At 40.8% G+C, this 14,564-nt stretch overlaps 1 protein-coding gene across 1 annotated transcript in view; it reads left to right on the top strand.

Moving 5' to 3' along the window:
* The window catches only part of BRF1 (BRF1 RNA polymerase III transcription initiation factor subunit), a 127,724-nt gene that overhangs the window by 40,770 nt on the left and 72,390 nt on the right, over window positions 1–14,564 (top strand). The window contains exons 4-5 of the mRNA XM_054400791.1: window positions 4,621–4,770; window positions 6,348–6,441. Of these exons, the coding sequence (XP_054256766.1) occupies window positions 4,621–4,770; window positions 6,348–6,441 (244 nt within the window). The remainder of the gene's footprint in view (window positions 1–4,620; window positions 4,771–6,347; window positions 6,442–14,564) is intronic.

The raw sequence follows: 14,564 nt of genomic DNA, 5'->3' as shown, positions 1-14,564 counted from the left end.
AGCCCGCTCGGGGACCGCCCCGCCCTTCTCGGCCAGCCCGGGCGGGGGCGCCGCCGCGCCGCTCCGCGGGGGCCAGCACCGAGGGCACGGCCGGGGTGGAATTATTTAAGTTGACCGAAGTTGTCGGGGTGTTTCCTTCCTTTTTTTTTTTAATATTTTTTTTCTTCAGTCTTGAAGCCGCTGTGCCCCGCTTGTGCGGGTACTCCTGGTCTGGGTCCGCGCTAGTTTGCTGGGAGTGTTCGAGTGAGACTTTCCGTGCCTGTGTCCCGTGGTGTTGGGCAGACGCAGGGGCACAGCTTCCGGCTCCTGTTCCCGAGCTTACTGGCCCAGTTACCTGTTTGGTCGGGAAGTCACTTTCCTGAACAGTTTTCAAGAGGTTTTTGTATCTTCCTGTTAATGACTATATGGCATCTAGGTTCTTCGAGAACTCCCCAAGTTCCAAGTCATGAGTGGGACAGGGAGAAAAGCGAAAGTCTTCACAAAACCAGATTCACTTTTCTTAAAAATGAAAATCACGGTTTTCTTGCTGTCCACATCCCTGCAACCCCTGTTCTGGAAAACCAGTGGGTTTTGCTCCACTTGAACTTGCTCACTCAAATCCAAGAGTTGAGTCCCATGGGTTTCCCAGAACGTAAAGAGGACTCACCTTGTGAGCAGGGTCTTTTGGTGCTTGTTCAGTTCTTGGGGAAGGAATCAAGGTGTTTGGGTTTTACAAATAAGAAATTTATTTTATTTTTTTAAATGTTTGCATCCATGCAGAACGTGTGTTAACCTTGGTCCTGCATTTGTATATTGGTAAGATTACGTTGTAGCTGTTTATGGCCCTTTAAGGCTTTTTGCTTAAAACTCACTGCCATGTTCATTTTCTGCCTCTTTGGTGGCTTCAGAATTTAAATTAACGATGTGCAATGTTTTGTCAAATGACCTGTGGGCATGACTGCCAGCTACAATGTGAATGTGTAAATGTTCCCAAAACTCCACTCCAAAGAGAAAGCTGTGAATTGCCTTGTTTTGCTCTGCTCCATGGGCAGGGGAGCTGAAGTTGAACCCTTTTGGAGTAAGAAGAGATGGGAAAGCAAACCAGGTATTGCATTGTCAGAGCCTCTTCAAGAATCTACTTGGAAATATCCAGTTGACTAGGGTTCTGGAAGGAAGGGGGCCCAAGAGAGCTGGTTGATGTTCAAACATTACCTCCTCCAAGCTCAAGAGAAATGTATTCCCTTGAAAAGAAAATCAGGTAAGGCAAGCAAAAGACCTGCATGGATAAGCAAGGGACTCTTAGTAAAACTCAAAACCAAAAAGGACGTTTACAATATGTGGAGAAAAGGACTGGTCAGTTGGGAGGATTATAGAGATGTAGCCAGAGAATGTACAGATGCAACAAGGAAAACCAAGGCCCTCCTGGAGCTGAATCTTGCCAGAGGGGTAAAGGAGAATAAGAAGAGTTTTTTCAAATATATCAATGATAAAAGGAAGAGCAGGGACAAGGTGGGCCCACTGCTGAATGAGAGGGGAGATACAGTAACTGATGATGCAGAGATGGCAGAGTTGCTGAATGCCTTCTTTTGCCTCAGTCTTTACTCCTAAGACCAGCCCTCAGGAACCTCAGTCTCTAGAAGCAAGGGAGCAGAACTGAAGAGATGTGGACATTCCACTGGTCAGTCAGGACAGGATGAGAGATCTCTTACACCATCCATGGGCCCTGATGGGGTGCATCCATGAGTGCTGAGAGAGCTGGCTGATAGTGTTGCTGAACCTCTCTCCATCATCTTTGAAAAGTCATGGAGAACAGGAGAGGTGCGTGACGACTGGAAGAAAGCAAATGTCACTCCAGTCTTCAAAAAAGGAAAGAAGGAGGACCCAGGCAACTGCAGACCAGTCAGCCTCACCTCCATCCCTGGAAAGATGATGGAGCAGCTCATCCTGGAGGTCATCTCTGACCACATGGAAGACAAGAAGGTTATCAGGAGTAGCTAACATCGATTCACCAAGGGGAAATCTTGTCTAACTAATCTGATAGCCTTCTATAAAATTACGACTAAATGGGTAGATGAGGGAAGAGCAGTGGATGTCATATATCTTGACTTCAGTAAAGCTTTTGATACAGTCTCCCATAACATTCTCTTAGAAAAGCTCAGGAGATGTGGCATAGATGGTTCGTCAGTGAGGTGGATTGCAAACTGGCTCCACAACAGAGCTCAGAGGGTCGTCATCCATGGCATAGAGTCAACTTGCAGGACTGTGGTGTCCCCCAGGGATTGGTATGGGGTCCAGTTTTGTTCAATATCTTTTTCAATGACGTGGAAGAGGGAATCAAGAGTACTCTCAGCAAGTTCACTGATGATACAAAACTGGGGGGGTTGGCTGACACCCTGTCAGGCTGTGCAGCCGTCCAGCGTGACCTGGACAGGCTGGAGAGCTGGGTGCAGGCAAACCTCATGAAGTTTAATAAGGACAAATGCTGGGTCCTGCATCTGGGGGGGAATAACAACAGGCACCAGTAGAGGTTGGGGGCTGCCCTGCTGGAAAGCAGCTCCACAGAGAAAGACCTTGGAGTGCTGGTGGACAGCAAGTTCTGCATGGAACAACAATGTGCTCTTGTGGCCTAGGGAGCCAATGGTATCCTGGGATGCATCAAGAAAGGCGTGTTCAGCAGGCCTAGGGAAGTTCTTCTACCTCTCTACTCTGTCCTGGTGAGACCACACGTGGAATACTGTGTCCAGTTTTGGGCTCCCCAGTTCAATAGAGACAGAGGCCTGCTGGAGAGAATCCAATGGAGAGCCAGAAGGATGATTAGGGGACTTGAGCATCTCCCCTGTGAAGAGAGACTGAGATCCCTGGGGCCGTTTAGTCTGGAGAAGAGAAGACTGAGAGGGGATCTGATCAATGTCTATAAATATCTGAGGGGTGGGTGTCAAGTGGAGGGGGCCAGGCTCTTTTCAGTGGCTCACAGTGATAGGACATGGAACAACGGGTTTGAACTTGAACATAGAAGATTTCACCTCAACATGAGGAGAAACTTCTTTACAGTGAGGGTAATGGATCACTGGAACAGGCTCCCTAGGGGAGTCTCCTTCTCTGGCAACTTTCAAAACCCATCTGGATGCATTCCTGTGCGGACTATCCTAGGTGATCCTGCTCTGGCAAGGGGGTTGGGACCTGATGATCTCTTGAGGTCCCTTCCAACCTCTAATATGCTGTGATACTGTGATCTCATGCATGTCTGTAAGCAAAGAGCAAAGTTTAAATGCCTGTTGAACCCTAGGCTGTCACTTCTGAAAGGGATTTTGTTGTCGTATTTTGGAATGGGTCATTTCTGTTGGGCAGTTTTACACTATACTATACCTGGAAACATGGAACTGCTTCTCAGAACCATCAGAACTGCTTAATCTTTCCTAAACCTTTGATGGACTTGGCAGTGCTGAGTTAATGATTGGACTTGATTTGGTTTTAAAAGGTCTTTTCCTACCTAAATGATTCTATTATTTTTAGGGTCATGTTTAGAAGGTGACTGCTCTCTGGCATTTTTTCAGTTTTCAGGGAGATGGGTTTGGAAGTTCTTGCTTGATAAATGCTTTCATTTAAATGCTTCTGCAAGGCTGACAGGCACAATCACCTGTGGTGTGATCTTTGTAATTATGGATAGCAACAGGGCATCATTGTTATACCTTGGTGCTAAATGAAACTGCTTTGATTAATTGTAAATCTGTAAGATTGTTCCAGTGTTTCAAGCTGAATTTTCATCGTTATCAGTTTTAAGTGCTTATGCAGAGGATCAGCTAAGGAAATTGAGTTGAGACAAATAGTTAACAATTTACCGTACATGATGGATTTTCGGTCCAGTGATAAAAGGCTGGCAGGAAATGAGAAATTGATGCCTCAAATAAGAGTAAACATGTGTTAAGTGTAGCTTTTACAAGATTGTTTGATAAATTATAAATTGGTTTAGGTAAAGCACAGTCTTGTACTGACATATTTTGGTTTATACATGTGGAGGCAGATCTGTGGCCGATGTAGATTTTTATAGTATTGTTGATGTTAATTGGGGTCTAGCAATTAATGCTGACGGAGACTATGTCATAGTATCTGTAATAAACAGCATCTTGTATTGTCGGAACATGAACAGGAGCTGGAATTAACTTCAAAGATGTGAGCAGATTTTTGTTAGAAACCTAGAATTTTAAGCAAATGATACAAGTTACTTTATTTGCTACTTTGCAGCACATACTAAAAATTTTATACACAAAGTCATGTCCTTGTTCTGCAAAAGCTTTTGCAAGTGCTTAGCTTTGTGCATAATTTCACTGATACCAGTAACGCTGCTCACGTGTCAGAGTCAGTATCTGTAGCCTTGGACTCCGAAAAGCATGTAGGAAAACCTGTGTGCAGGGTTCTAAAGGCTTTTGTCTATAAAGCAAAGAAGGATTTTGTTTTAGCATAACCCAAGAGGGGCTTCTTAAGCTTAGCAATCAGAAGATCTGGCCCAGCAGCACAGACCGTGTTGTTTGCTGAGATGTGAAGCGAGCCAACCATGACATCCCCGCAGTACTGCTCCTTGATTACCGCATTCCCTAAATCAAAGGTTGGGATTAGAAATAATTGTATTGCTTTCTGTTGCAGATCCATGTTTGTACATTCCTCGTTTTGCGCACATGCTGGAGTTTGGGGATAAGAACCATGAGGTGTCCATGACGGCTCTCAGGCTGTTGCAGAGAATGAAGCGGGACTGGATGCACACCGGCCGCCGGCCTTCTGGGCTCTGTGGAGCAGGTATGACAGACACTGGGTGTATCACCTCCCCTGCTGGGGGTTAGACGGGAGAGTCTGGTAGTTAGGAACAGATGATGACTTTCTCATTTCCTTGGGGATGCTGTGTTCTCTGGGTTTCGTGGTGTCAGGCACCTTCAGATTATGTAGGTCTTCTGAAACACAAACTTCATTTTTGCCCTTGCTCCTACATGCTTAGATCTTTTGTATCTTACATTTTGGATTTTTTTTAACCTCCTTTTCTGGTGCTCTTCTCACCTACAATCTCTGCAAGCTGTAGCTGCTAAAAGGTTTTTTTGTCAGCTAAAATGATACCACTAGTACAAGCACTTTGATTTGTGTCTTTACACAGTGTCTTATGCAAGAATTGCCCTCTTTGACCTGTTCTCTGGTATTATTTTCCTCTCCTTCTTCATCTTTTTCCAAGATCCATCGCTGTAATGATGGTTACAAAAACACTTACTGGTTTGGGATGGTTAGGTTAAAAGGTAGTCAGTGCCAGCCAGTGAGGTCGGAGTAACAAAGAATGCTCACAAAGTTCACACCTATATTTTATTTAAAAGGTCTTACGTATGCATGCTGGAATGAGAAACAGCACTCTGATCTTAAGGAACCTAGGACTATGCAAGCTTCTTGAAATTTCTAGCATCTTTTTGTTAATAGTGTTTGCTTGTTGCACATTGCAAAAAACTTGAGGATAGGAGACCAGCCTGGTCTTTGATTCACTACATAGACTATATCCAAGCAAGTATTTTGGTTCAACAGTCATGGATCAACAGACTGAAGCAGATGATGCGGATTCACCTACATGCATCCATGCAGTATGCAGTTCACGTGCTGTACTGTGTGCTGGGTTTAGTTTGGTTCCCTGGCCTACCTTCCTGTGCCACATGTTGTTTGAAGGTCCAGTTGTTATTTCATCCCCTGATGTTCCTGTTAGTAACTGGAGCACTTCAAACACATACCTGAAGTGGAGCTCTGGTTTAGTTTCCTCTGAGAGGAAGCACTTTGCATGCTTAAGACTGTTCTGCTCACTGAGCTACTGCACAATGAGTGGGGATGATGCTTCAAAATAGAGCTAGTGCTCTGAATCACCACACTAATGTGAATGCAGCCAGTACAGCTAGTTATCTAGCTGTAGAGGGGGCCTTGTAGGAGAGCCGTTGGCCACTAGCAAGACAGGAAAGGTGGTGACAACAGTGAGGATAATAGTCTAAACAGATTCAGTGTTTTGCTGGAGATGTTTTTATTCAAGGCTAGTAAATTCTACTAAAAAGATGGTAACTTTGAAAATATGTGATCAATGAGATGTTCTTGTGTTGTATTTTAAGCAGCTGACCATAATTTTCCAAATGTTAAAGCACAGGGTGAAATTTACAATCAGCTTAATTTTCTTGGGTAGGAAGCAAAGTTTTGTAAGGTCAAGTCCATCACCTGTACTCAGAGATACAGGTGAGTGTAAGCATTTGTGGCTCTTTAGCTGAAGGCAGGGACAAAGAGACAGCATAGTTATCTATTTTCTGCTTTTCTTCAGGAAATTTTCCTCTTTTTGACATTGACTTTCCCTGCTTACTCTCCAGCTCTGCTAGTGGCAGCAAGAATGCATGATTTCCGACGTACTGTTAAAGAGGTCATCAGGGTGGTCAAGGTTTGTGAGTCTACATTAAGGAAAAGGTCAGTGCAGTTTTACTGCTTTTATCTTTTGTTTACAATGCTGAAAAGAAGCGTAGTCTAAAATGAATGTATATCAGATAAAACCAGGTTCTTTTCAGAAGTGCCAAGAATAAGTTCAACATGTTTTAGCTGGCCATTTTTAAGTACTAACACCTCTTACATAAGGCCTCAAGTACTTAGCAAAGATGGTAAGAAACACTGTGTCCATTTCACAAGTGAAGACTTGGAGGAAAAAAAATATTGGACCAGAAATATTAGCAGTGTTGTCGTGTCCTCAGAAGATATAATTGATTGACTCTCAAAGCAGAGTGTGTACTGTAGGATTTTTTTCTCATTAATCCAAAACTTTTCAGGAGAGCTGAAAAGTCTTCTCCTTTATTTGTTATTGAACAGAACTTTTCAAAATGTTTTACTGAAATGTTCATTTTTGATAGTATTGCACTGCTAATATACAGAAGACAGCATGCTGAGTCTAGTGATAATTTCAGTGAAGGGATCCAAAGTGGCATTATTAACAGAATGTGAGCCTGAAAGTGGGAATTTCCCAAGTAACTTTGGCATGTTTGTTTTTTTTTTTTTTTTAAAGATCTAGTAGTGTTTTCTGTATTTCGAGGAAGTAAGCAGTCATCTATTTTTCCTTATTTTGGTTTTGAAAACTTGTAGCATTTTTTCCCTGTAAATTCAGTAAAAAATGACCTAACTTTGAAATACCGTGCTTTCTCTTGCCCCCAGTTAGAAAGTTTTACACCACCATCATATTCTTAAGTTTGTTGCACCAAGGTCTATCTTTGGAAAGCTTCCCTGATGTCTCTCTTTTCTCTCCACCTTGCTCAGACCAGCTTAAACACAGCTGAGTCTAATACTTGTTAATAGAATTCATTTCTTAATTATGAAAAATATTTATGCCCTAGATACTCATTTGTGGAACAGGAATGATGCTATTTCTGTGCCATGCATGGGTGGTATAGGGATAAGTTTAAAGTGTTTGAAGTCCTTCAAGGTACTGTGGCTATAAGGATGGAGCAGTACAAATGCTACTTTTTTTATTCTCTGGACAACAGGACGTGTTTTAGTGTGCATTGTGTATGATTAATGGTTTATGCACCCACGATTTGCTTCAAGATGCTTAAGTAGTTTGTTCTTACCAGGAAAATAAGCATAATAAATGAGAGTTGGAAGGAAAATTAATTTGAGCAATTGTTTCAGGCAAAGAAATCTTACTTCAAAATTCATGCTTTGAAATGTTTACTCAAGTCACACACATCAACTAAAATGACAGCGTTATTTACTTTGACAGGGTAAACGTGACAGCTGAATTATTTTCAGGCTGCTATAATTATGACTGTATTTATCATGAATCTATAAATTTGATTGATGTTTTTCAAATAAGAGCCTGTTATATAGTATTTAATGAAGGGAAAAAAAAAAACAAACCAGAAAAATCCCTTTAAGTAACTCTTTCTGCAGTCCAGTTTTTTTCTTCTTCTTTTAAAAATTCTTCTCAAAATTCCATCAAATAGAATCTGTCTAAGTAAATAAGAATTTGTTACATGTTCTCGAAAACGTCTGTGCTTCTCAGTTTGATATGGGGATTTATTTCCTTTTAAATATTGCTGTAGTTACTCTGGTTTGTAAAGAGCTACTGCTGCTTTGTGCATTGTGAAGGTGTTGAGTGTAGTTGGGTGAATGCTCGTTAGTGGATGATGTTAGATGCTGTGCTTACTGCTGATGGCTTTGCCCTGATAGCTCTTGAAGTGAAACCACAGGAGCACAGATAACACTGAAACTTCCAGCCTGCAGGTTCTGCTGCAGGGTTTCATTTAGCTCCCAGTTGTCTACATGGCTCCTGGGCAAACACAAACCATTGGAAGCTGAATTTGCTTTCAGTGCCAATGGGTTTTGATGTCAGAGATCTGCAAGGGAAGGGGTGACTCTGACATGAGATGCCTTCTCCCCCTGCCCTGTGCAGGTAGCCCAGCAACCTAGTGGGCAGAGAGTTGTGTTGATCAAGTAGAGAATGTGGAGTGAAGCTTTTTAAAAAGGCCCTGTTTGGCTTCCTGTTTTGGAAAGACCCTCCTCAAGGGGTAACAGCCCTTCCCGAAGAAGGGCACTGCGTCTGATCCTGTACAAAGCAGCTGATGCAGCTGCGTGAAAGTGGATTAGTTCATCCTGTTGTCCATCAGCTGAAAACTAGGTGCCTGTAGTCCATCATCTCTTCTTTCATTGCTGTATGCTGGAGGAGTAGCAGCTTGTAGGAGGAGGTTCACAAAAATTGATGTACCTTAAGGGTACAAAAATTAATGATGTGAAGTAATCTCTTTCAGAAGGAGAAAGCAACAAAACATGGCCCATAGACCCTGTCAGTCATCTTTGAATGAAGAGTTCTTAATTTAACCATCTGTTTTGTTAAAAAGCAGTGTGTGGGGTTTTTTTATATGCATGTGGTTTTGATAGGACCTTGGAAATAAAACTTTGTGATTGCGTCATGGGGACTTCTAGCTTTATGTTTTGAAGCACACAATTAAAATGTAAAGCTTTTGCTGTTGTTAAACGTGAATGTATTAAATATTAATAAATGCACTGATAATTCATTCTCATTTCCAGTCTAATTAAAGTGATACTAACTTATATATCACTTTATATATTCAAAGTACTGTACAAATGTTAACTAATTAGTCAAATTGTTATTTTCTGTGTGATCATCTCTGGAGATAGTAGAAATTAACTTTTAATAAATTCAACACTTTTATTTAGTTTTTCACATTTGTGCCTATGTTAAATACAGCTGTCTTTGTTGCTGCCTTTTTAGCCTTTATGTACTCTGCCCCTTCTTTCACCTATTGCATCCTTTTTCTGCATACTAAGTTCTGTTTTATCTGCAGTGAGAATAATTTTTGTGACATTTGTCTATTGTACATTATCTAATACTATGTGGCCCTTATGCCTGTTTAAAGATCTTAGGCACTTCTTCAATAGAAATTTAAAAAAAATCAGCTTATCTTTGTTAACACTTGCATTTTACTTCTTTGGCTTACTTTCTTTATCTTTAAATTGAGCTTCTTTTTACATTAAAAAATATTTCTTCTCAATTCCATAAAGACTATCTGTTAAAAAAAACTATTTGTGATGAACTTCAGAAGTAAAGATTAATTTAGTAGGATTGTAGTGAAAGGCCAGATTAGGTTTAAAGGGTTCATTTATGAGGTGAATGTTGGTGTTTTTTTTGTCACAACAAAATAGCATTGTCGGAGAAGGAAGACAAGACTTGCTACAAAGGAACTCCATTTGCCATTTGGAGATGCCACAGGGATTTTCGTAAATGGTGTCCCTTGCTCATATCCTGGGGGCCCAGCTACAGCTCTTTAAATGACTGTGTTGGTAATTTTCTGGAAAAATTAAAGATTCATGTATAGAGATAAATGTATTGCCTGCAGCTTTTGTTATTTCCGTTTCTGTAGCATATATCTCACATAAGCTTCACATCCAAGCTCCTGGTCAGTCTTGAGCTGGGTACATGTCTGTGCGAGCAGGCAAAGCGAGAAGCAAGTTATAATCATAGAATATACTGGGTTGGAAGGGATCGCTAGAGGTCTTCTAGCCCAAACCCCCTGCAGGAACCAGGAAAATCCTCAGTTTGATTAGGTTGTTCAGCGTCTCATCATCTGACCTTGAATGTTTCCAGGGATGAGCAACCTGTTCCAGTGTTATACCACCCTCAAAGAACTTCTTCCTAATGTCCAAAGTTGATACAATGAGTCCAGAGTCAGGATGGGAAAAGAAGGTAGCAGGGAGGTGCATAGCTGCAAGGTGGCTGTGAGGTTACATTTTCCCAAATGCCAAAGCCATATCAAGGCCAGAGCTGAAGGGATAGGCATGAAGAGGTCTGTGTTAGACTGTTATCCAAGTAAAGCCATGCTAAAGTCCTGTGAAAGGGGTCTGATGAATTAGGTGAGAGCTGTTTACCTAAGATGTTTGAGCATGAAGAAGGAAGGAGGGTGCTCAGTATGTCAGAGTTATGTAAGTACCCTGTGTTGAAGCATGGCATAGAGAGAAGCATTCAGAAAATGGAAATTTGCTTCATGTGATGGAGCTTTCATTGGTGTCCACTCTGATCTCAGCTCAGCAGCCATGGAACCCCTTCACTGGCTGCTGTTGTCATAAGCTAAGAAAGAAAACAGAGAAATATTTTGTTTCTCCAGTTAAATAATTTCCAGTGGCTTATAGATGATTTCTAAAAATCTTTCTAGCATGGTGAGTAAAATGCAACTTGATCCACGTTTTGGTGTTGCATACATTTGTAAGCTGGATTCCATGTTTTAATGAAAAAAGATTTTATTCTTTGAGGAATCCAGTTTCACGGGCAATATTCCTTTTTCTGAATCCATCTTCCATACAGCTAATAAGCTAAGACATTAATTAGATTCGTAATATATTGTAGTGCTTGATACTTACATTTAAAAATGTAATTTCAAAATTATTTGGTGTCTCTTTTGAAACAATAATTAATTTTTTAGCACTAACTTGGGCTTAGTTCTTGTAAACAGTTTTCTCTTGTGTTTGACTTTTCTCATCTGAAGAGCTGTTACGAAATTAAGCAGCACACTGTTTTTCTTTTCCAGGAGATCATAGAGTGTTTTTGACAGAGCACAGTGGAGAAGCCATGCTAACGAAACAAAATTTTAAGGAATGCTAAAGCATTTTGTTTCGTTAGCATGGTCTGAACCCTTGAATCAGGGGGAAAAAAGCCAAGAACAAAAAATTCCAGATGGTTTAAGCTGGTGGACTTCTGGGATGCCTAGAAAGATCTGTTGGTGTGATTATTGATGGGCTAATCATGTGTACAAGTGTTGACTCAGGTTAACTGCATGTGTAAGCATTGGCAGAAACAGGGCTTTAAAATTTATGCTAATTAATTTGTGATAATTTTAAATCTCTGGTGTGGAGAAGTAAAAGCAACTTTTTCTAAATGGTGCTTTTAGTACAATAAGTCTTTCAAGGTTCCTATTCTGTAGTATTTAGCAAAATGACAGAGTTGCCAGCAAATGAGCACCATAAATTATCAGTCACCAGTTAATCTGCAGTAAATGACTAGGTGTATGTGCTTTCAGTCCATTGCAAAAAGAGGTGAAATGTAGTGCACTTTGGAAGTTGTTTAAAGTGAAACTACCTCTCTCTACAGTGCATTGGGCTGTGAACACAGGCAGGCTAATTCAGCACAGCTCAGGTGATAAGTTGTGAGCTGTAAAACCACGGTAACTGGATTGCCTCTGATTTTGGCCTTAGTTTTAGTAAGGAGATGTTCATATAGGCTTTAAAAAGACCTTTTTTGTATTGCTGCAAGTACATGTGAAATGAATATATGTATGATGATGACATAGAAGGAGAATACACTTTTGTTTATTTAAGTACTGGTAGATACTGAAAACTTTTGGTTTTTTTAGTCATGTAGGAAGCATTTAATAGTTATTTCTGATACATGTTCTATTTTAAGTATCATTTTAAGGTGTTGTATGTTTACATACTTCCATAAATAGTTCATGCATAAACATTGTATAACTTGGGAAGAAATGGGGAGAGAAGGGTGATCCAGTAGACTGTTAAATTTGTAATATGAAAAAGTGATGGTTTGCACATCAGTGTGAATTCTGAACTTACAAGAGTGTGTACTGCAGTGTTTTGGTACTTCACTAAGATACAAAAGTAGATCCCTTACTTTTCCAGAGTTTGCAAATGTTTCAGTTGTCAAATCATCTGATCTATTAGTAGAATATTTCTAATTGATGTGACAGTTAAGATTATGTAGATATCTAAGCTATTACTTGGGGTTTTAATTATATTGTTAATTTGGGAAAAATCAGGGGAATTTAATTACTGCCACCAGCTTATCTTGCAGTAAAGTTTTTTTCATATATTTCTGCTAATAACATGCCAATGTTCAGTTTAGCCCTTTTTATAATCCATTAATAAAATATGTTAAGTGCTTTAGTAAGGCCTCTCACCACAGGTAACGTAAGGGCTGCCTGCTCAGGCTAAATGTCATGTTCACTCTTTAAGAACACAGTTGTTTCTGAAGTTATGATTTGTTTATTCTTCTCTGGAGAGGTCCAGCTCAAGAGACCTCTGCATTGTGCTGCCTGCTTTCTAGAGCTAGATGCTGATTGTGTCTGTGTAGGAGAAGAACACTGTGGTTTTTCCTAAATACTCTCTGCTTAGAAAGCCTTCTTGGACTTTGAACTTGGCCTCCTAGAGCATTTGTCTGCTGGACTCCAGAAGACCTTGTTCTTTTTTGTGCTTTGTTGCACTCCACTGCAGCAGAATTTCAATTAAACATTAAAACTGAGCAGCTAGTCTTTTTTTTAAGTCTTGGCTGTAGACTGGATTCGTAAGTCTCCACTGGTTGGTATCCCTGAAACAAAACAAAGTAAAAAACCCATTGCTCCTAACTTCAAAATGACTGACCCATTTCCCCTTATTGGGAGCTAAATTAAGTGTGAACAGAATGGGTTTTACTGTTTTGTGCATAAAAGTGCTTTATCAGAAGATGATAGAGGTGTGGTTTTGTCCGTAAATGGATGAAACAAAAGCTGTGCAAATTTGTCTTTGAAAAAAAAAAGGGTTGGGGTTAGGGGCAGATGACACCAAGCTCTGGAAAAACTTTTCTCCCAGAGGAATTTGCTTGAAAGAGATTGCTGTGAGAAACTGTAAGGGGAGGGTTTATACTGGAAATTGAATCTTAGCCTGAGCTGTAGTGGTTGCCTCCACTTTGACTATAAATAGAAAATACTTGTCTGCCAAATTTCAATTTTTAGAGCTGTTTTGAATTTGTGCCAAGGAAATAATATCTTAATTTGTATATTTGTTTATTTTCCTCCTGTGCATAACTTGAAATAGCAGCTCTTACCAGAATTTTTAGATTAACAAAAGTGCAAAATGAAGTTGGGTGTAATTTTTATGTGTGACTTAAAAAATAGCCTGTAGCTATTTTATTTTAGTTTTGGTTCTTTGTTTTTGTTTTGGTTTGGTTTTTTTCACGAGGGCACTCCCTCACCCCTGAATTTCTGTGTTTATAATTAAGCTTTGGTCATTTTCTCCTACGTGCCAAACTAATGTTACCTTGTTTCATGCAGTGTAGACTGCTGCCTGCATCACTTTGTTGCCTTGGTGGCATGTGTCCAAATGCTAGATAAAATTAAAGAAATTTTTAAAAAATATGTAGTCAGGATATCAGCCAATGTAAAATGTTGAGGCAGGCAAGTGGTTGGCAAAGGAAGGTATTTATTTATATCACGTTAAAGGGAAAAATGTTGAGTGAACAGCTCGCTCTCCCACAGAGGTGGTGCTCAAGCTGTGATCCTGACCATCAGGGATGTTTCCTCGTTTCAGAATGAGGACTAGAGCCATGTGGTTATGACTGGTGAGATGTGAAGAAATAAGGTGCTGCTCAGCATTTGGCTTTGCCACTGAGCTGTGTCTACACTGTCATGCTAGCAGGCTTCACTGCTGAGTGGTCAGCCCTCATCCCATATGGTTTGGATCAGGATTGAGGAGAGGCTGTGGGCATGGGACTGGATGCTATTGGCTGTGTGGCAGGGTCTGCTGTGCTGTGGGTTTGAGCTCCTTAGTAGCATCACCAGCAAACATGATGTAGCTCTGCTCTGTCCTAGTGCGGATGTACTGAAGTTCTTAGGAGAGACCTGTGCTGCCATTTCAGCAGGTGTGGAGTGCAAGATGTGAGTCACACAGCACAGTGGACAAGGAGAGGGAGAGGCAAAGCTTCATGTGTCCACAGGGAGAAATGCACACGGTCAGGTGCTGAAATTCAAGGATGGTCATCTTGTCACAGACCTTGCTTGATGAGCAACTGGGTTTGCTACTGGTGTTTCCTACCTTGCTTTGCATGCCTGAAGGTGTTGCCATTTTGACTGGGCTGTAGGTCTGAGTGCTCACCTCAAATGTAAGTCTGAGTGTGGGGTAAACAAACTGGTTAACCTTGCAAAAGTTGCCTGTAGGGTTTTTACAGTGGGAGGGGAATAGCATTTTAATGAGGCAATACTGGTTGGGAGGAGAGGTCCTACTGTAGTGGGACTACCTGTAAGTGCATGATTCATGGAGAGATGAATGAC

This window comes from Indicator indicator, chromosome 4 (assembly GCF_027791375.1).
Source record: "Indicator indicator isolate 239-I01 chromosome 4, UM_Iind_1.1, whole genome shotgun sequence".
Classification (NCBI taxonomy): domain Eukaryota; kingdom Metazoa; phylum Chordata; class Aves; order Piciformes; family Indicatoridae; genus Indicator; species Indicator indicator.
Note: the sequence above shows the minus strand (reverse complement) of the source record. Positions and strands in the feature narration are given on the sequence as shown.